This window comes from Calliphora vicina, chromosome 1 (genome assembly GCF_958450345.1).
Source record: "Calliphora vicina chromosome 1, idCalVici1.1, whole genome shotgun sequence".
Classification (NCBI taxonomy): Eukaryota; Metazoa; Arthropoda; class Insecta; order Diptera; family Calliphoridae; genus Calliphora; species Calliphora vicina.
In genome coordinates this window covers 122,100,516-122,124,538 of record NC_088780.1, presented here as the reverse complement: position 1 = coordinate 122,124,538, position 24,023 = coordinate 122,100,516, and the positions used below count along the sequence as shown (strand labels likewise).

Here is a 24,023-nt window from a genome sequence, read left to right as displayed (position 1 = left end):
TTTCTTTAAAATTTTTGAATTCAATATCGATGTTAAAGTATTTTGTCGTTATGATTATATTTTATAGTTGATTTATTGGAATTTTCTTTCTTATAATTAATAACTTTGCACTTAACATTTTTAAGAAATATACTTCTATTTTTACAAAAAGGAAAATTATTGTTATGGTTTATTTTCTGGAGAACATTTTTTGGGAATTCAAATATTTTTTAAAACCTTTACAAACATTACCTTACTTTTGCACCATAGTGTAATATGTATGCATTTTTTAATTAATACAAATAAATGTACTAATATATCGCTTAGCCCCCATACTCTGAACTTTATGGCAATTACTAATTTATAACAATCATCATATTTTCAATAACAATTTGCTTATCGAGGGACTCTATTCAATACTCCTTATCTTAGATTTCCATGAAAATTAGTTTTTTAATATTTTTGGAATTCCTCTATCTTAAAAAAATTATGAGGGTATTCATTTCAAAAAATGGAAAATTACACTCTGATTTTTTTACATTTTAAAAAACAAATACAAGAAATAAAATTAAAAAAAAAAGTTGAATTTTTTTGTGGAATTTTGTTCATGGTTTTGTTGTGTAAAAGTGTAAAAACATGAGAGTGTAATTTTCCCTTTTTTGAAATGAATAACCTTTATATATCAGAATTAGTGTCCAAAAACCCGTTTTCCGGTTTAACCGAAAAATTGTGTTTTTGAAAAAAACCGGTTAACCGAAACGAAATACTTTAAAGTGACTAAGAAATCGATTTCAAGATATCGCCTATTTTTTTTTTTGTTTTTATGTTTTAATGGTGGTTACCTGGCGTGTACTACTACGCTAAAAATTCTTTATTAATGGATGGGTTTTATAATGAACATTTGTTTACCTATTAATGTATGTACATAAAAAATATTTTTGTAAAAAAAGTACCAAAAAAAGGATCGATTTCTCAAATTTCAAAAAAGTACCAAAATCCATTTAAAATTTTTTTAAGACTACAATTCAATTTAAATATAGCCATTTTTAACCCCTTAAAATTCGAAATTATAAAAATCCCTTAGTAGATCAAAATTTCATAACATATCTGGAAAAGATTTTCCCTATTTTGTTATCTTTAAAATTAATTTTCGTTAAGCAATGGTGCAATGTATTGCCTAACCCACTAGATAACTGGAATTATCGTAAAAAGAACATTATTTAACATTAAATATACAATAAATTCAACATATTTATCTAAACTTTACATTATTTTAAAAAATATTTGACTTAAAAAAATTGATTTTAATAATCCAGCACTGCTATTTTATTTTTAGAAAAAACGTATGTTTTCGTGGTGGATATGTATGAAATGACACTTGTGTGTTAAAACAGTCCTTTTGGATATTTATTTATTTTTATTTACTATTTCAATAACTTAGCCTTTTGCCCATAATCGGTCATACATTTCTACTTAATAATATTTTTTAAAAAAATTTAATGTAGTTTAAAAAAAGAAAAAATCTAGTTAATTAAAAATATATATTATGTGTATAAAAATCCAATAAAAAAAAACTCCACTTTACTTCAAGTAATAATCTAATATTGATAATGATTTCACAATTTGTGGAAATATTTTAAATATTTATGTGTCCTAAAGTGGTAAATTGAAGTTTAAAGTGACTACACTCTAGATTACATAGAGACACTAAGTAGCAATTGACTTCACATTATATTGCAATTGACTTCACAAAGAGCAAATTACCCAAAATATATAAATAGGAGCCAGCCAAGTGATAGACATACTTGTAAAAATTATGGGAAAAGCTATTCAGCCCAATTATGAATAAAAATTCCGCGTGAGTTTTTTCCCTTTTCACATTTTTCCTATTAAAATTCAATGCTAAAAAACTCCCGGGGAACAAACTCCCGCGCAATTTTTTATTCATGATTGGGCTGATTGTATTTTTTAGAATATTATATTACACGTATATTTTTAGACAACAAATTGACCGTATCAGATTTTACACATGTCATTTTTTTGAGTAGGAAAAATTAGAGTAAGTTCGGGTAATATGGTATAGGCGGGTAATTTGGTATAGCTACTTTTCTCTAAAACTAAGAGAATAGGAGTAACGGTACCAAGCTTAAGAGTTTTATGATCTCAGAAAATTAGCATTGGGTGAGTGTACTTCATTTTTGCAGGTCATGGAAATAGTTGTAAAAAATCAGCGTGATCTTGTGGTAGACTTTTTTTTGTGATCTGTTAAAAATTATTTTTTTTTTAAAAATCACGTGTTTTAAACTTCATTCATTTAATTTTAAAGTCAAATGGGAATATTTTGCTATTGAATTTTATAATAATTTCATTGGTCGACTAATGTGGTATAGCTAAAGAATTTCAAACAAATAATATGCCAAAGAAAGGTGATTTAAGAAAATTGGCAGCGGAAGATTTGAAGAAAGCTATCTGAGCTATTAGAAACAACGATTCAATGTCTACTACAAAGTGAAGAATGTATTGTGGAGCTTCTGGTAAGCTTAGGCAGCCGTCAACTTTAACCGCATCCATTGAAGATGATTTAAATAAAACGCAACTCATTTACAAACTAAAATACTATGCATCGGTTATGTGGTTTAGTATACAATATTAACAGAACATGGTATACCACATTACCCGCCAATTTTTTCAATGGCTTGTTTATGGGTTTTTTCTCTTTTTCACAAATTTCTCTGAAACTTGAACTTAAAAAACTTTTTTACTTTCATGGATGTAAACCTAAAACTTGTAGTAGAACACCAGCTGAGAACCGTTCCAATCGAATTAAGATTCTAAAAATTATAGTCAAATATAAAATAGGTATACCACATTACTCGAACTTACTCTAACTTTAATTTAGTGATGAGACAAAAGTTGTCAAAACTTCATATAGAAAAAACTAATTTATACCGGTCCGTCCGCAAGCATTTTTCTACTTTTATAGGGTCCCATTGTATACATTACACACTCATGGTGAAGGGTATATAACAATACTGTATATTTCACGATATAATTCGATTTGTACAACACACTGCAGTACAAAAGAAAAGTAGGTACATGGAACAATTTGAAATATTATTTATTTCTGTTTCTTCTAGGCCATAATCGCTAACAAAGTTTCTTTTTACATTACAAATATACATATAAATAAAAATATATACCTATCGCAATATTTAACATAAAAGTACGAACATTCATAGATGACTCCAGAAAAAACTACCAAAATTTCTTTAAAAAATTAAGGATACATAACTAGCCAAAAATATGTAAAGTTACAAATAAATCCTAGTGAAACGAGCGAAATTCATCATATTTAACAACTTTCACACACACACCATCTTCCATCCAACTCTCATCTAGTTGCAACAGTTTTTTTTTACAGATTACAAGTATAAACCAAACCATATGTACAATAATAGCATATTCAACAAATTCCAATTAGATAAATTAAAATCGTAAGAGTTTAAACGGCGGTGTGTGGTGATGGAAGTACTCGTGTACACACACTTGTTAAAATTAGAAAAATATAAATACAAATTGCAAACTCATACTGGATTTGTTTCTTTTAGCTAATCAACACAAAAAGGGGTAGTAGATGGTAGATTTCTTCATGTGACCATGTCGGAATTAGAAATACCTATTTTTGTTGCTAATTGTAATAAAAATATGTAAATATAATTAAAAACTAATGTAATGAATAAACAAAAAACGCACCGCGTAGAAAAACTTTAAAAAAGTGTGATAAAAACTAAAAAGTGAACTTGTGTTGTATACAATACACAACACCACTATGTATCACCAAATCACACTACTTCATGGACACAAGTGAAATACTATATTCAGACATATTTGCACAACCAGCAATATTGGTTTTGTCTGAATTACATTCTTCCGTCTTTCTATTTTCCATATTTTTTGCATACAAGTAGAAAAGTACACACACACACGGGATTCATACAAAATGCAGTCAGCAGCCGCATCAAGAAAAAGCAGTGTGCTATTAACATCAGCACCATATCAAATTGTTGTAGGCCCCCGATGCTGGTGCTGTTCCTGTTACATCTACTGTGGCTGCACCAAGAAACATATTTTTTTAAGTTCAGTTCAACGTCCATTAACTACTATGGGAAAAGTAATTATTGGAAAGTGTTAACAAAAACATTAAAATAATTTATTTTTTTTACAAAAATAAGAACACTACGAAGTCTGTGGACTTTTGATTAACCAAATTAGGTGGAATTTAGCGTAAAATAGCGAGCAACGTTATCGGTGGCACAAAAAAGCATAAATGTTGAAGAGGTGTGCGAGACATGAAGGGCAATAATTAATATAAAAAAGCAAACCGACAAACGAAGACGAAACACAATGCAAAAGATATAAGCGAAAAAATGGAAAATTTTTTTTCTTCATCTCACCTCCGACACGATACATATTTGTAGCCATTTTCACTTTGTTTTCATACACAATTTTATATGTATTTTATACACTTTAATGTTAATAATGTTATTACACTGTTTTTTTGCAATTTTAAACACATTTATTAATAAAAATCACAATTTGTTATGATTACATTCACACAAGACGCGTTTTTTTCGTCGCCATCTTAGAAAATTACTGTGAGTTGCAGCGTTGGTTTTGAATAGTTCATAATGGAAACGTTATAAAAAACTGTACTAAATAAATACCAACGAATGCAGCACTGCATTTGTTTACGAATTTCAATTATAAAGAAAAAGAAGAAGTTGGAGAGAAACAAAATTTTTAAAAATGGTGTGTATCTTTGATATCTCTGCAAGCCGTATCGGCGCGGCTCAGCCGATTTTTTTCAACAATCCACGCCGCCGCCGAATTACTCGGCTGGTTGTTGGTTGGTGGCTAGCGCCGATCTCTCATTTTTTTCTACCGTATTTTTATTACAAAAATATTATATTATTTTTTTTAATATCAGTGAATTTTTCCAACTAAAATCGTTGAGACAAACAAAATTATTATATAAATATTATTAAATTTGCTTTTTTATAATTTTTGATTCGTCAAAAGCTGATTTTTTTTCAGCCGGTAAAAAAAAACTCGGCGTAGAGTCGGTAGCCGCCGCCGCCGAAATTTTTGAATCGGCGGCTTGTTCTTGCCTGACAAAAAAATATTTTTCCTTCCTGTCGTCTGTCTGTCCGTACTACATACATATATATATACACCACACTCTTCCGTACTTACCACACACTCTGCTTGCTAGCTAATTCAACAACCTCTGTAAAAAATATAGCACTGCATACTTTTAGGAGTCAAAATTTCAATGACCTTGAAAATTTTGACATAACGGTAGTTTGTGGTGAATTTCTTAATTTCACCACGATTTTTATATTCACCACTATTTTTATTCACCACTATTTTTATTCACCACTTTTTTTCTTTCTCACCATACAAGCGAAAAAAAATCAGCAGCGCCCTCCCGTCCGTCAACCCGTCCGTGTCTCTCCACTCCTCTCTTCTTTCTTCTCTCTCTCCCTCCCCCTCCCGTCGTCCCAACCCATGTCTTTTTTTTCTTTCTCTCTCTCTCTCTTCTCTCTTCTCCTCCCTCCTCTCTCTTTCTTTCTTGTTTGTTTTTTTGTTTGTGTTTTTTGTTGGTTGTTGTGGTTTTTGGTTATGGATGTTGTGTGTGGTGTGTGGTGTGTGTGGTTTGTTGTTTGGTTTTTTTTTTGTTAAAGAACCAGGTTCGCGGTATTTATGCGGAATTTAAATAAAAAAAGAATATGGGAATTTTTCCAAAGATACAAAAAAAAGTACCATCACTAACTATAAAAAAAAACAGTTATCGATAAAATACCACCACTAACTTTTTCCGCTAAAACTTATTTTAAAATCTCTAAGTCAACATCACTGTTTTTCATTGTCAAAAAAGCAACTGTCAAACGTAGTGACGTGGCCGAGCCACAGCAACTGAAAAAATCTTTATTTCTCTAATTAGATAAAGTTTTTATATTTCTTCTTGAAAAATAGAAATTTAAAATAAAATTCTTTGTGGTGGTCATTAACATCTTCAACTAAAAAAGATGACGACCTATGAGGAGTTTATACAACAAAACGAAGATCGTGATGGTGTAAGATTGACGTGGAATGTTTGGCCGTCAAGTCGCATTGATGCCAGTCGCTTGGTAGTGCCATTGGCCTGTTTGTATCAACCACTAAAAGAACGTCCCGACTTGCCACCCATTCAGTATGAGCCGGTATTGTGTACCAGAGGCAATTGTCGTGCCATTTTAAATCCCCTGTGTCAGGTAGACTATAGAGCTAAATTGTGGGTTTGCAATTTCTGTTTCCAAAGAAATCCGGTGAGTTTATTTTCATAATTTTATTAAGAACTTAGTTTATTAATAACTGTTCGAAAATCTTTTTAGTTCCCTCCCCAATATGCTGCCATTTCGGAGCAACATCAACCTGCTGAATTAATTCCAGGCTTTAGTACCATTGAATATACCATAGCTCGTGCCCCATGCATGCCGCCTGTTTTCATTTTCCTTGTTGATACGTGCATGGACGAGGAAGAATTGGATGCTCTTAAAGATTCTTTGCAAATGTCCTTGAGTTTGTTGCCACCCAATGCTTTGGTGGGTCTTATCACTTTTGGTAAAATGATACAAGTTCATGAATTGGGTGCTGAAGGTTGTTCCAAGAGTTATGTGTTCCGTGGCACTAAAGATTTGACTGCAAAACAAGTACAAGAGATGTTGGGTATTGGCCGCCAAACGGGCGGGCCACAAGGTGGTCCAGCAGGCCCTGCCGGCCAACCAATGCCTGGCCAACAGCAGCGTATGCCTGGTGCACCCGGTCAACATCCAGCTGTACCGCCGGCCAATCGTTTCTTGCAGCCGATCTCCAAGTGTGACATTGCTCTGGGAGATTTGTTGAGTGAATTGCAACGAGATCCTTGGCCAGTGCCTCAGGGTAAGCGTTATCTCCGTTCAACGGGAGCTGCCTTGGCCATAGCTGTGGGTTTGTTAGAATGCACTTATCCTAATACTGGAGCCCGCATTATGGCTTTTGTTGGCGGACCTTGCTCTCAGGGCCCCGGCCAAGTCGTTGACGATGAGCTTAAACATCCCATTCGTTCGCATCACGACATTCAAAAGGATAATGTCAAATTCATGAAAAAGGCCATCAAACACTACGATACTCTGGCTCTTCGGTCAGCCACTAACGGCCATTGCATTGATATTTACTCTTGTGCCCTCGATCAAACTGGTCTTATGGAAATGAAACAGTGTTGTAATTCCACCGGTGGTCACATGGTAATGGGCGATTCATTCAATTCGTCCTTGTTCAAACAAACCTTCCAACGTGTGTTCTCGCGAGATGCACGAGGTGATTTGAAGATGGCTTTCAATGGTACATTGGAGGTTAAATGTTCGAGGGAATTGAAAATATCTGGCGGCATTGGCTCGTGTGTGTCGTTGAATGTGAAGAGCCCATCGGTGTCGGATGTTGAGATCGGCATGGGCCAAACGGTACAATGGAAATTGTGCACTCTTAATCCAAGTTCAACAATGGCATTCTTCTTTGAGGTCGTCAATCAACACGCTGCTCCCATACCGCAGGGTGGACGTGGTTGCATTCAGTTCATAACACAATACCAACATCCATGTGGTCAGAGGCGTATACGCGTAACGACATTGGCAAGAAAGTGAGTAGAGAGAGAACTTTGTTAAAATAAGAAGTAATTTCTTTAGATAAGTGCTAACTAACTTTTATTTATATTTTTTAAAGTTGGGCAGATGCTACTTCTAATATTCATCATATCAGTGCTGGTTTTGATCAAGAAGCTGCTGCCGTAATAATGGCTCGCATGGTTGTTTATCGTGCTGAAACCGATGAAGGACCAGATATATTAAGATGGGTTGATAGGCAACTCATTCGTTTGGTAAGTTTAAAACTAAACAAGTCCGTAACATGTTGGAGAGCTTCAATCAGTAATTTTTTAACCAAATATTCTAATTTTTCAAAAGCATATTTGATATAGTACATTGCTGCAATTGTTATATAAATAATCTGACTTCGCAAAATTAATTTCAACCGACTGACAGACTTTATTTTAATTTATTTATTTTCAACAATAAAATTTAACTTAGGTTTAGATGAAAATTTGGAACTGCATTTTGAACAAGTTTTTTTGTAGCCAGAATAGGCTGAAATTTTGAAAATTCGAAGTTAAGTTCGAAAAGTTTTTAAAAGTGTTTAAATCATAGAGAATTATACACAGAGACGAGACACTCCGATTTGTCAAACAAAAATACAAAAAATCATATGTCTGATTTAGGTTTATATAGATTATATAGGTTTCTGACAATTCCGACTCGTCTCTATATTACCCTATGGTTTAACTAATGACAATATAAATTCTGTAATGTAATAAATAGATAGTTTGATTTAATTTAAAGTTTATTTTCTTCTTTTTAGTTTTTTAATGTTTATTAAATCATATTTTAAAAAGGGCTCGATACATATTTTAGAAAAATTAAACTTTACTTTACAAAGGCCAAGCATCGATTGGCTCGCAAAAACTATAACAAAGTTAATTAAAGTAAAATTTAACGAAATAAAATCTAACTTAAAACAAAATATATATAAAAGCAGCGCTCCATATGGCTATTCCAGCAGTAAAGTAAGAAATCTTGTGGACCGGTATGCATTTTTTTATATGAAGTTTTGATAACTTGGGCCTTAGAGCTCTCATCTTTTCAACCAACCAATTATTGCCTGAAAAGCGGAATCGGCATTAAAATCCGCAAGCTGGTGTTTCTTAAACGTAATCATTAAAAATAATAAAAGTTTAAAAACCCCCATATTCATAAAACAAATTTTAAATTTATTAAAGTATGATTATAGGTGTAAAATGTTTAATTCGAAATTTAAATTAATTTTAAATAATTAATTACAGATAATAATTTATTTTTAAAAATTTTCTTCTTATTTAATTTACAGTGTCAGAAATTCGGCGAATATAGCAAAGATGATCCCAACAGTTTCCGTTTGGCTCAGAATTTCTCACTCTTCCCGCAGTTCATGTATCATTTGCGTCGTTCTCAATTCTTGCAGGTTTTCAATAATTCACCCGATGAGACCACATTCTATCGGCACATGCTAATGCGTGAAGATCTTACACAATCACTCATAATGATTCAGCCCATTTTGTATTCGTATTCATTTAATGGTCCTCCCGAACCAGTTCTATTAGATACATCATCCATACAACCCGATCGTATATTATTGATGGATACTTTCTTTCAAATTCTTATTTATCACGGTGAAACAATAGCACAATGGCGTGCCCTTAAATATCAAGATATGCCAGAATATGAGAATTTCAAGCAGTTGCTGCAGGCACCGGTCGATGATGCCCAGGAGATCTTGCAGACACGTTTCCCCATGCCGCGTTACATTGACACGGAGCACGGTGGCTCGCAGGCACGTTTCCTGTTGTCTAAAGTTAATCCTTCTCAAACGCATAATAATATGTATGCCTATGGACAGGTAAGTTTCGATATCATATCATTTGTTTAAAAATATTCATTTTATGTTTTTAATTAATTTTTAATTTATGAAATTGTTTTTGTTTGTTAAAAAAATCGCCTTTGTTTGTTGTCCTTTGTTTGTTTTTTTTTTTGCAAAATTGTCCTCGATCGAAATCTTGTTTTTTTTATTAAAAAAAACCAATACAATGCAGCCACCAATTGGTTCAGCTACGGTATTTATATTTCAAATACTATAATACTATTTATAATTGTTGGATTTTTCTTAAATGCTTTTAAAATGGTGAAGGTCAACTTCAAACATTTGTTTCAGACAATGAATATATATGATGGTGTTGGTTTTTCCTTTAAATATTCACATAAATATTTTTAATATTAATTGCTTAAAAAATGCATAAATTTTTATAGTCTTCAAATACATTTTTAGGATTTTTAATTTTATTATTTTTTTTATAATTTATCTAGGATGGCGGTGCTCCAGTATTGACCGATGATGTTTCACTGCAACTTTTTATGGAACACTTAAAGAAACTTGCCGTTTCTTCAACAACATGAATCCATATGAATAAATGGTATTGTCGGTTCATATCGAGTTTACGCAATATTCTTAAAAATACTTTCATAAAATTAAAACGATGTTTATTGCATTATATAATCTAGTAATTACTATTTAATAATTTAGTTCAACTCTTCTAATCTATGTTATTATACATGTATATGTTTTTATGTATTTTTCTTCTTACACTATAAGTTAAGGCTGGCGTTTAACGAATTCTTATTTGTATTTTCTATAAACATTAATTAAAAAACATAAATATTCCAAATGATAAAATCTATTTAAAGAATGCTAAAAAAAATAAAAATAACGAAAAAATATAATAATTAAGAATCAAGACTTTAACATAAAACAAATATATTTAGTTTAAAAAATAAAGGAAGATAAAAAAGAAACAATGATAAATCAATAATTGTATTTTTAATTTTAAAAATACCTGTCGAGAGTCCATATACAAATATGCGAACTTATGCTCACTTAAATATTCGCCATGTCTGATATATGTAAGTTTGAAAGCATAACAATAGGTTTTGTGCATTTTACGGCATTTTTGTTATTTTGCTATCTTAAAATAGAAAATTTTTCAAATAAAAAAGTTATAAATTCCACAGTAATTTTACATTTTTTGAAAAAATTAATTTATTATAGTATAAAGCAATGTTGGCTACAGATTTGAAACGGTATTTTGGCTTATTCCGGTAACGGTAATTTAATTTACAAAAATTAAAAATATGCTGACATAGGTGGTATTATATCTATATCGTTATGGTAGTGTGCCTAACTCCATTCCATAGGATTTTCATCTCGACTCCTGATATCAAAAACATTGCCTTTTGAGAGCAACTTTAGTGACAATAGAGACTTTAGTGTCAATAGGTGAATTATTGGATGAAGCAGCTGAAGCGAAAAATAAGGATATAAAACAGTTTAGATTGCAACATACATGAAAAATATCGTGCCTTGCTACAAATATAGATCTTTTAAATAGGATATTTTTAACTTCAGATCCATTTATTTCTGGAGCTCGAAACTTACAAATCCATGAATGGATTTGTTGTTAAGTATTACACGTGTACTTGTAAAGTTTGTACACTTACTCGAACTATACATACAAATAATGTTCATATTTTTGAGAACAACTAAATTACCGAGTATGTATTTGTTGTTACTCGGCTTTATGTTTACTAGTTAATATGATTTTACCTTATTTATTACCTTATATTACTTAATAACACTGTGTGTAATTTTTTAAGACATGGAAATATAACCATATACGTACACCACTACGTGATAAAAGACCAAAAAACAAAAGACCCGTGTCTCCCACTTTTGCCCAAAGTCATGCACTTTTTTTTATGGAATTTTGATTTATTCTCTGAGGCATAAAGAACAAAAATTGTGAACATATAAAATAAAAAATTATATAACTTTGTATAACTTTTTAATTCATTTTTTTTTTCAATGCTATATTTCAAATGAATTAAAATGGAATAAAAATTTACAAAAATTGTTTAAAACGAACGAATTTTCATACTTTATTTAAAAAATTCTTAAAATAAATTTATAAGCCAATTTACATATATCGACAATTAGTCAAAATTAGTAGAAAAAAATATGTATGTATATATATTTTCACCAAATTTTTATCTCTGTATCATTCTGAGCTTCATTCAGTCACGTAAATCCGGTTTTTAAAATCGCCCCAGAGAGTTCATTCGAACCATTTAAAAATGACAATTTTCGAATAACGAATAATTCGAACAATTTTATGTAGAATAATCGAATAAAACGAATAAATGTTCATATATATTTAAATTTGTTAAATTGCTTAAAATTTTTCATAATTTCAAATTTAAATAAGTAATAATGACTCACAAAAATTGTATTGTTTCTGAATTTCGACAAATAACTAAAAACAAAGGGATTTTCAATCGCTGTAGATGAGTGTTCCGATAGCTCCTTCCATAAATATATAAATATTACTGCAAGAAGTTACAATTCTAAAAACAAATCTTTCAAAATTTTTAACTTAGGACTTGAACCAATGAAAATAAAAGGTACGAAATAAAATATTTGCTATTTAGCTGGCGAAATATTAGAAGAATCGCAATTAATAATCAAAATATTAACTTAGATTAAAGTGGAGTTGAATGTAATTTTGAAACGGTCGTCGAAAGTGATATTGAGGATGACATTTATAATGATTACATTGAAATAGATGAAGGCCATGATCTTTGCAAAATATTTAATAAATCGTATTCTAAACACAAATATTGCAAACTAACGTTTTGTTGCAAGAAAAGCATGGAGTTCGTCTTATATATGATTTTGAAAATCATTGAACATCTTTGTCTAACATGGTAATAAACATTTTGCGTATTTGTAAATGAGTCAATCATGCACTGCCTGACTTCAAATTAGCCATGTTCACTGACAATGATATCAAACTTTGGACAGATTCCCTTTATTGTGTAATTCCCCAAGACCACTTTATTAAGCAAAGATACGGCAGCATTGATAGAGCTTGATGTATAATACAATTTGTTATAAATAATTTAGAAATAGTGAATAATTAATTACTAAAGAATTAGTTACTCGATTTAAAACCCGAATTAATGAACGACATAAAAAAGTTCTTAATACGTTTATATTGTATTTGAATTCAGGATCATGCCCAACTAGCTCAAATTTTTTAAAGCATAGCTCCAAAACGGAAACTAAAGGGTTTGCTAGTCAATTGTTTTGTAGATTGTTCGGGAGTTAATCTGATCAGAATATTTCTGTTGAAAATTTAATGATGGACTTTGTATTTATTAACATTATCAATACTTGAATTTTTAACTTTAACGTAATTTTTTGTTTTTCTTTAACACTAAAATATTAAAAAAACGACATCAAAACTTCATTCTTTACTTTTTTAAAAAAAATTATATTATTCGAATAATTCGATTAATTGTAAACGTGTGATCGAATTATTCGAACAAGTTAAAATCTCTTATTCGAGTTATTCGTTTTATTCGAACAAGAGAAAAATCGAATACCCTAGTATGTACCGAACATTATTGTGTTCATTGGCGAACACATTTTAACATATTCGCGAAAAATTAATCAATAAATTTTCATCATATTTTGATGTCGTAGACCGATTTGATATTTTAAAATATTGTTCAAAAGTGACACAACTCAAAATTAAAATTTTTCAGAAATCGCAAAAAATTATATACCAATTGAAACATAATGAAAGACATAACTGTTTTTTTTAGCAACAGTTAACAACAACAAAATACACTGATATTTTTTTTATATATAAACAAGTGTATTGTGCAAAGTTTATGCATATAAACCCGAAAAATTAATTTTGAGTTGTGTCACTTTTGAACTGGGTGTGCGATATTAGTATCCTTTAAAGGGTTATTATTTATAAAGCGTTGGCAAGTTAATAAGGACAAATCATAGACAAACTGACTATATCGTCATAAGCTACTGACTGTATCGTTAGATTATTAATATTTATAAATATTATGATATTGGGCAGGAAATGATACATATGCGTAAAGCTTATCAAACACAAACACGCTTTAAAAATATATGTATGAATGTATGTATGTAAGTACATGAATGTGTCATGTCTATAGAATTTCTAGGATAAAATTAAAGAACTTCAAACGGCTAATAAACATATACTGATACATAACAAATTTCATTTCAGTTATAACGAATCGTATATGCCCTTCAGCTTAGTAAATATGAACTAAAGTAAAAGTGAAAATTCAGTTTTTGTGAAAAATCCCCTTTTTTGGTGAAAAATCTACAACCATAAAATGTTCTAGAAGCCGATTTTTTTTGGTCATATCTCTGTGATGGATGAACAAAGGCTTCTTCTAATTTTCTTCAGGATCCAATGAATATTGCAAAAATTAGAAAAGTAATGAAGAACATTAACACATACCCATATATCGCTTTGATGAAGTGTTTTGTTATTATTGAAAACAAACATTTGTTAAATTATTTTAAATATGTAAATATATAGAAATGTTGGTAAATAATTTAGCCAATTTTGCCCAAAAATATGCAATATTTTAAACATTTTATTATAACTAAAAGTATGCCCTAATTTGATTTCATTTCAAACAAGTCATACAATTTTAAGTTCATAAAACAATGTTTTTAAATAAATGTATCCTTTCACTACTCATTTGCCACCCTTTCAATATGTTGCCATATAAATACAAGCATACACACAACCGAATATATGTATTTTTGTATATAAAATCACTTTATATTCGAATTGTTAACACATCATGCACAAGAACACTTCCATATATAATAAAATAAATTAAACTGAGAGAAAATATTTTATATACAACGTTTTTGATTATATACATATTTTGCAAATATACCCGCGTGTCTCAGTTTTTTTTTCGAATTCTGGGCTAAAACGCAATATGTATGTATGTATGAAATTTCCTACTGAGGTCTTATAAAATCCAAGTTGGGACCAATAGTGCCAAAATACTTACAAAGCTTACAAAGATTTTTGTAAATTTACACGTACACAACAGAGATGTGCATGAATACCATTCAAATGATATATTTATTATATTGCAAAAGTGAACACTGAGTCATCACCACACATAAATTAAACGAATGCTGTCATTTCATGTTTCACTACAGCAAGTAGTTTGTTACAAAATGCATGTAATTGCTTGGATATTCTGTAAACTCTTACCATTCACAAAAGCAGCGAATCAATATGAGTGTTTTGAATATACGCAGAGTTTTTTGAGTAGATATACACTTTTCTATATGAGTATGTTGGAATTAATTTAAGACTGTATTTAGAAGGATTTTTCTTGCATATTTAAATTTTTTCAATATTTTTTATTATTTCGCAGTTTATTGTATCAAAAAAGGACGAAATTTAGTTCTTGAAACACGCTCGAAAATTTATTTAAAACAAATTAATGCACTGATTTTGTCTTATGCATTCAACTTATCATCGAGCTTTTATGAATCATTAGAATACTTTGCTTACAAATCAAAACACAGTAATCATTATTAACGTTATTTAAAATATGAGAGCGCGATCACTGCAAGCAATATAATTGGCACATGTTGATGTTTAAAAACACAACAAATGCAAAGGCATATAGAAAAAAAGCGAATCAACTCATGTACATCTCTGGTACACAATCCGATGAGCGACAATAGGTGTGTTCGCGTACTTTCCAGTAAAAAATATCCAGTAACTTTATTTTAGAGAGTAAAAACAAATTACTCTCAATCTGAAAAGTAACAAAAAAAGTACGCGAACAACAATTTGTAAAAATAAGTTGTATTTTATTATAAATTAACTTAAAACGTTTGTTTTGGGCTATTTTACTTCTTTTCTTTGCAAAACTTGTAAATTGTATTAATTTTCAACTTTTTAGTTTTGTTTGCATTTGCAACCATATGTTTTTAACGTTTTTTATGTTGATATTTTTTACTGGACAAAAAATGTCCAGTAAAAAATATCATGTTCTCTATCTACGAACTGTCACTTTTAACATTCTCAAATTATCAAGTACGCGGACACAACTAATAGCAGTGTTCGCGTACTTGATAATATGTAATAATTTGTACAAATATCACTGGAAGTTACGGGATTCCGTTCGTTTACTTTTAAAAACTTGTAACCTAATATCTTGAATGTTGACGAAAAGTCTTGAATTAGGTATTCTGTTAACTTATAGCCAAACTTTTCATTGTTATTGTGTTATTTTACACTGTAAACGACAAACTGAGCGACATTGTTTTTCTTTTAGACGTTCACGATTTTCGCGACATTTGTTCGAAAAATTCTTTGACGATTTGTTCTGGCTGTCCCTCATATGTCGTCGATGAATATACATACATACATTGTCGTGAAGCTACATATCATTGAGGATGTCTTGAAGACGTGGCCAACTGGTGTTGCATGAAGTTGTTGCAGACATTTTATTTTTTACCCATACATGCAAGGGTATACAATGTTTATAAGTTTGTCATTCCGTTTGTAATTTCTACATTTTTCATTTGCGACCCTACAAAGTATATATTCTGGATCGTTATAGACAGCGAGTCCATATAGCCATGTCCGTCTGTATGTTGAAATCAACTTCCATAGCCCCCAAATAACTTACAAACATGATTGATACATCAATGTATCGGGAATTCTCCCGACTCGGTTTTTATTTAAAATCGAGAAAATCGGCCCACAAATGGCTGAGATATAAGGAGATGTAATGTATAATTTGGTGAAGGGTATATAAGGTTCGACACATCCGAATATAGATCTCTTACTTTTTTTATTGTAAAGTGTAAAGGAAAACAGCTTATTTTATGGGATCATGCATAAAAAAATACGAAAATTCAATCTTCTTCTGAACCGACGAATGTTTATGAATTGATTTTAGAGAATATTTTTTCTCTGTGTATCAATATATTTTTATTTAAACATACACATAAATACATACACTTAATGTCAGATTGTTGCCCATTTAGAGCATAAAGTTCTTTCTACTCAGACAATACTAAATAAAACAAACAATGTAAAAATACTCCTCGTACTTTTACAATATGTACAATATAAATTCAGGCATCGACATACTGTTACTCTTCAATACAGCTTCGGGCATCGTGGCGCTAACACCTGTTGAATACGGTTCGCATTATTTGGAATACAATGGAAATATAATATTACTTACTACTACAGTGTTGTTAGTTACTGCACTCCAACTACATACTACCAATATAATAATAGTTAGTTTTACAAACCCAGCTATAGATAAATTTAACAGTGAATTTTAGTTGTTGGTAAAAAACAAAGCATACTTTTAGGAAAAAGTGTTACTTTTAGTTTACAGATTTACATCCAACATACTCATCATCTAAAAGTGCGATAAATGTTTTCGTTTAAAACATATGTCAGCAATAATTAAGTTGAAATTAAATTTTTAAGAAAATTTCTTTTATTTCTAACATTTGTAATTAAAAGTAAACCAGCCAACTACAACAAAATGTCTAAAAAACAACAACAGCATTTAGAAAGTGATACAAATATGAACTTAAATGAATCACAAGCAAACCGCGCTTCTGTTTTAAATGAAACGTTTAATGAAAGACGAACATCTAGTCCTAATTATAATACACCTAACCGCAGCATGATTGCTGTAATTGTCTATTTGGCCTTATTGTTGGATAATGTGCTGTTAACCGTAATTGGTAAAGTATAAATTATATACTAGTACATATATTTAAAATTTCACAGGTATAAATGTAGAGAATTGTTAAAAATTGTTAATAACCCCGCTAAAACACATCTAGTCAATTCATACTACTTTGTATGCTAGAGAGACCTCTGCCGAACGCCTAAGAGCCGGATAAGCTGTTGTGAAATATCAGAACATTATGAGAATATGGCATGAATTAAATTTTACATGAGCAGGCAACAATCACCTAAATTTATAATGTTTAATCATTTTGTTAATATAATTCGTATAGCCGCACTAATTTAAACAGGTCATAAAATAGTGCATCTTTGGGTGCACTTAGGGCACTGCTACACGTTCAATATATATTGAACGTGTAGCAGTGCCCTTAAAGTTATTGAAATTATAGCTACTAACGGTAAAAGCTTACAGAAATGTTATAATGAAACACTAAATTAAGGGGGACTTTAACGATTTTAATTTTGCTTTTAAGCGGATCATGAGATAGAAAATTAATTAAACTAAATATAAAATATCGCAATGATTTTAAATCCAGCCTATAAATAATCCTGCCTATAAATATCATTTTTGCTTAACTACCGTTACCACTAATCTAACATCAAATCGGGAAGAAAATAGTGTTCCAAAAATTGAAATAAAATCCTAATTAAATTCGGTGAAATTATATGAGGTTCATAACATATTAATTTTAATTATGTGAAATAATAAACTATACATATATAAAAATTACCAAAGTTTAGTTTATATAGGACCATTTTACCAGTTAAACGAAACTACTATTGTTGGACAAAATTTTCCATTATTATTCATACATATTCCCCCTTATTCGTAATCAATTTTTAATTTTACAAAATTTTCATACAGAATTTGTTTTATAAAGCTTTAATAAATTTAAAAAGTAATTATGAATAAGGCCTTTTATATATAAAATTAAACCCGTACATATATTTTTATATCCACCATCATTCCGTTTGTAACATATCGCAGTATTAGATGTTGCAACAAAAATTATAGTATATATTCTGAGTCCTCATTAGATTCTAATACGATCTAGCTATGTCCGTCTGTCGGTCTGTCTGTTGAAAACACGATAGGGAGCTAGCTGGCTGAAAATTTCCACAAATACTCTATGTTGATAAGGTTTGATTGTTGTTGAAAATGGGTAATACAAATGTCCTCCCGGAATACTGTTTGGCTATCGTAAATATGTATGTTGATTATGCGGCAATCCTAATAAAATTTTGTAAGTACTCTGAAATTATACTGTTAAGTATGTTGAAACATTTGGCCATAGTCCCCTTACAAGGTTCTCCTCAGAAAATTACTTGCACATTCATAATTGTCTTATAATAATTAACATCGTGATGAAATTGGACACAAACAAGTTTTATAACCATAACTGATTCAAGTCCCCATAAAATCCCCTTTTCCGAAAATCACTTATAAATCTCATACAAGTATCGAAATTGCAATGCAATTCGATATACTTATGTAAGTTTTATTACAAAATTAATGACTTTGCAAAATAATGTACGACCTAGACTCGTAGACATATTGATGGTGGTTATATAAAATTCGACACAGCCGAATATAACAATCTTACTTGTTTTATTAATATTGATTTTTTAACATTTTTTTCATCTTCTGTGATTTTCTTTTTTTAATCAAAATTAATTTGACTACACGCAGTGCCCATTTTGCCAGATTATCTTGCTACCATAAATAATAGAACAACAAAAATAACAACATTACATTACGCTTCATCGAATGCAGCAACAGGCATTAAAAGTATAAATGACAGCGGTGGCCTTGGTATCCTTGGCGCTGCGGCGACAGCACAGCATTTAGCTTATCGTAATCTGGACGGAACAGCACAGCAGCAACAACAACAGTCGGCAGCACTACAACAACAAACACACATTATGACAAAACATCCAATACCGGGTAAATCGATGGTTAATTTTTCATTGATTCACTTGGTAAGCGATGATAATAATAGTAATAATAATAAAGTGTTAATGGTGACGCCAATAAATGAACAACAGCGGAATTCGATATCCACCGACCATGTAGATGAAAGTAAAATGGGTGAAAACTATTTGGGGTTGATTAATAATAACAATGAGAAAGGAAATAAAATGGCGGAAACAATGTCAAAGGATCATAATAATGATGATGCTAATCTGGCTAGTGAAAATAGTTCAATTGGAATTTTGCTGGCCATGAAAGCACTAGTACAATTAATATTTAATCCCATTGTGGGTAACATGTCTACCAAATATGGCTATCGAATACCCATTGTTTTGGGTACATTTTGTCTACTTATCTCATCGCTAGGTAAATATTAAAATATTTGGGACTTAAATTTAAAACAAGTTCCTTAAACTTAATAAATATAAATATTAAAAAGCTACATATCATCACCTAAAATGCAAAATTAGGTAACATCACTTTTCATAAGTTTGTAGGAGAAGCAAAAAACGATATAAAATGCAATCTACTTGAGATATTGAATTTTCAAATCTGAATTACAATAGGTGTGTTCGCATACTTTCCAGTAAAAAATATCCAGTAACTTTATTTTAGAGAGTAAAAATAAATTACTCTCAATCTGAAAAATTAAAAAAAAGTACGCGAACAACAATTTGTAAAAATAAGTTGTATTTTATTATAAATTAACTTAAAACGTTTGTTTTGGGCTATTCTACTTCTTTTCTTTGCAAAACTTGTAAATTGTATTAATTTTCAACTTTTGAGTTTTGTTTTCATTTGCAACCATATGTTCTAAACATATTTTTAATTTAATATTTTTTACTGGACAAAAAATGTCCAGTAATATATCAAAAATATCATGTTCTCTATCTATGAACTGTCACTTTTAACACTCTCTGCTCTCTCGTTGCAAGCTTTTAACACTAAACGAACAGAATCCAGTAACTTCCAGTGATAATTTGTACAAATTATCAAGTACACGAACACTACTAATGCCACTAGAAATATATTTTATAAAAAAAACTAACCTTTCCAAAGCTCACTTTATGCTATGTGTCCTTCGTTATTTTGAATTGTTGTTTTCTAAAACCACAATAACGTATCATCAATATAAATTTGTATGAACAAATTTATATAAAATTATGTTTTTTTATTTTAAATAAAAGAAGTTACATATACATAGATATTTTTTATGGTTTTTTTTATTTTAATTACTAACAACTACTTATTTAAACTAAAATGGCATACATTAAATTTTCATAGTCTGCAAAAAAAATTCAACTGCAACAAATTTATTAAAAAATATTAAAATTATTATTAATCAATTATTTATTTTGTTTAAGAAAATGGTGCACTTGATGATACTTTGTTTTGAATTTTGGTTATACTTTGTTATTTTTGTAATGGTTTCAATTCCAAAGATTTTATTCCGATCGATTTCGTAGTTTCTTCAGATTCCTCGTAATTTGTTAATTCCAAATATATTTTATAATTCTCTATTTCTGATATTAATTTGACAGCGTTTTTTATATTATTGTATTTAAAATTTAAGACGATGTTTAGGTTATGAGGCAATCCTAACCATTAAAAATCGATATTTTTTTTCTACATATTGAACTTATTTTTATTTCAATAAACAAGCTTCCGTTTAGAAAATATCACAAATAACAGGTGTAGCAAAACTTAGATATTATACTTACATAGTTTAGTTATTTATCATACATACTAATATTTTCAGTATTTGCTGTGGGTGAATCGTATACGACATTGATAATTGCTCGTTCCGTCCAGGGCATAGGTTCTGCTTGTATCGGTGTTTGTGGCATGAGTTTAGTGGCTCAAGTAAGTAAAAATATTTATATACAAATGTATGTAAGTTTAAAAAATTATGTATGTATAATGAATATTCAATTTATAGCATTATCCGGAAGAAGATCGCCGTTCAAAAGTAATGGGTATAATTTTGGGTAGTATTGCTTTGGGTGTTCTACTTGGTTATCCTTTCGGTGGTATATTATATGATTTATTTGGAAAATCGGCTCCTTTTATTATACTCTCAACAATAATTTTTATTAATTTAGGTAAGAATGAAGCTAAAGAATTTACTATGTTGGGAATGGTTTTATGGAATGATTTGCTGTAATTTTCAATTTTCAATTCTCAATTAAGATTAAATTAAATTAAATTTTATTATTAATTTTTAGGCATGCAATTGGTCACAATGGATTTATCAATACAACCTGAGGTATATATACTAAATAAGAAATGTGTTTAATTATTTTTTAATTTAATTTAACGTTATCAACATTTTTAGGTTATTGTTAATGTTGATCAACAACAACAACAACCTAAATGGAAACCCTTACTACAGAGCAAAATGATTCTGGCCATTGTAATAGCAATATGGGTTTCTACATCGACCATGGCAATATTAGAACCTTGTTTGCCCATATGGTTAATGCAGTATTTGAAACCTACCAAATGGCAATTGGGTACAGTATTTATACCCGATTCTATAGGCTATTTTGTAGGCACAAATTTCTTTGGCAGCATTGCCTATAAATACGGTCAAATAAAGGTATCCTGTATTTCACTATTGTTGGTGGGCATATCGTCGGTGTTGGTAAGTACTATATATACTATGAAAGACTAACGACTTCAAGTAATCTCTATATAACATTTTGTATATGTGTTTTTAATAGATACCTAGTGCTACAACCGTAGCACAATTATTACTGCCTCATTTTGGTTTAGGCTTAGGTATTGGCATTATTGATGCTGCTTTAGTTCCTCTATTGGCCACATTTGTTGATGCTACTTTAGCACAGGAGGATCAAATTGATATGGATACAAAAATTATGAGTAGTTCACATACCATGTCAAGTTATGGTACTGTTTATGCCATACAACAGACATCTGTTAGTTTGGCTTATTGTTTGGCTCCCCTAATTGGAGGTGAATTGGCGCAGGCTTTTGGATTTGCTTGGCTTATGCGCATTGTAGGTTTTTTCAATATAATTTATGGTCCAACATTGGTGTACTTGTACTATAAATATGATCCAAAGGTAAGTGTAACAAGGATTTTATTTACAAACATATTAATAAGTTTTTTCAACAAGAGATGTTCACATATACAATTCTCTATACGATGGTAACTATTATTTATATTGTAAACCTTAGCAAACCTAAGTGTTATTAGGTGGTGCTAGCCGACATTTGCAATGAAAAGTTTAACACTTTTGAACAAAACCTTATTGAGAATGTTTTTTGCATTTGAACTCTATGGTTGTTTCAAAGTTTAGTACCAGCAATAATGAAAATAATTCGTTAACATTTGAGCGATGATTTATTACATGATCATGATCTCCTATGCACAAGAAGAAAAGTAAACTGAAATTTAAATTTAAAATTTTTTAATACAAAAATTGCGCAAAAGGCAAAAAGAATACAACAACTCTTTATATATTAAAATTTACAATACGGATAGTTTAAATTAGTCACAATAGCCCATATTGACAATCATGTGTAAATGGTCTTGCATCATTGTATATACAGTGGTTGACAAAACAATGGAAACTTTTCCAAATATTTCATTAGTGGCCTAAAATCTGAAATAATTTTTTAAAAAATTTTAACATTTTTGTAGTATTTTATTTGTATACTTTTATTAACTTAATTTAACAAAAAACAAAGGACATAATTAATTAAATTCTAAAAATGAGAAAACAAAATTAAAAGATTTCTTTATTACGACATTGACAAAACAATGGAAACTTAGGTATTATTTTAACAAATATGGTCTAAACTTTGCAATAACTCAATATTGTCTGTATTATGATTTTCAAAATTGCATAATAAATGCTTTTTTCTTTTTAAAAGTAATTTCTGGAATTCGGCCATTTACACGAATACAGACCGAAACCGAATTCTTGGATCTTTATAAAGCTACCATACTTTGCGGTATGGATAGGGCCGATATTTAAAAAATATTCCTAATGTACATAAAATTTACCCTAGAAACAGCTAATTTTCAATATATTTATGTATGTATATTTATTTATAGTGTTTTTTTTATTTTTTTGTTGTAACAGATCTTACGCGACAAACAAAATGAAATGTTATTAAGTTCAACTGGAGGAGGACACGGCAGTAAATATAAACAACTATATAATGCAGTGGACACAGAGTGAATTGATTGCACCTAATAAAACTTTATAAATAAAAACTCGAACTATCCATCAGCAATATCTGTAATTCCTACTACATACATATTATTATATATGTAAATATACATACTAAAAATATTATTTGGTGTTGATATACAAAATGAGGAGTCCATAACAACACGCAATAATTCAACATTACCCATTTTTTGGATAAACGAATAAATTTAATTGAACCATTATATTTGTTATGGTATGGTTTTTAACAGTGGTTGCATAGATTTTAATGTGTAAATTGGATTCAGCCAAAAAAAAAACTAAAGACTTTAAAATCGGTATTATAGCGTTTTGTTATGGACCACTTTAAATATAATAAGTCTATTTAAAAAAAAATCAATGGAATAGCAGTGTTCACGTACTTATAAGTTTCTGGAACTTACTAATTAACTCTGAATTCTGACCTTATCGTGCTAAACTGATTAGTACTAAAATTTAACTAATATAAAACTTATTCATA

General features: G+C 30.0%; 3 protein-coding genes across 7 annotated transcripts in view; 2 read left to right on the top strand and 1 right to left on the bottom strand.

Moving 5' to 3' along the window:
- The window catches only part of MTA1-like (metastasis associated 1-like), a 30,076-nt gene extending 25,463 nt beyond the window's left edge, over positions 1–4,613 (bottom strand). For all 4 annotated transcript variants that reach the window (XM_065515680.1, XM_065515681.1, XM_065515682.1 and 1 more), the window contains exon 1: positions 4,434–4,613. In XM_065515680.1, coding sequence (XP_065371752.1) covers positions 4,434–4,461 — 28 coding nt within the window. In that variant the 5' untranslated portion in view covers positions 4,462–4,613. The remainder of the gene's footprint in view (positions 1–4,433) is intronic.
- Positions 4,614–6,013: 1,400 nt separating this feature from the next.
- Sec23 (transport protein Sec23) lies at positions 6,014–10,510 on the top strand. Of its 2 annotated transcripts, XM_065515678.1 has the most exons (6): positions 6,014–6,347; positions 6,414–7,696; positions 7,780–7,933; positions 8,995–9,543; positions 9,737–9,757; positions 10,008–10,510. In XM_065515678.1, the coding sequence occupies exons 1-6, from the start codon at positions 6,069–6,071 to the stop codon at positions 10,095–10,097; spliced, it is 2,376 nt and encodes a 791-aa protein (XP_065371750.1). In that variant the 5' UTR covers positions 6,014–6,068; the 3' UTR covers positions 10,098–10,510. The 2 variants fall into 2 exon arrangements, with proteins under 2 accessions (XP_065371750.1, XP_065371751.1); XM_065515679.1 differs by lacking the exon at positions 9,737–9,757.
- A 6,628-nt stretch (positions 10,511–17,138) lies between these two features.
- On the top strand, positions 17,139–23,563 carry prt (portabella). Its single transcript, XM_065502447.1, has 8 exons — positions 17,139–17,343; positions 19,041–19,688; positions 21,082–21,185; positions 21,262–21,424; positions 21,548–21,588; positions 21,658–21,966; positions 22,046–22,408; positions 23,435–23,563. The coding sequence occupies exons 1-8, from the start codon at positions 17,139–17,141 to the stop codon at positions 23,531–23,533; spliced, it is 1,932 nt and encodes a 643-aa protein (XP_065358519.1). The 3' UTR covers positions 23,534–23,563.
- The last annotated feature ends 460 nt before the right edge of the window (positions 23,564–24,023 follow it).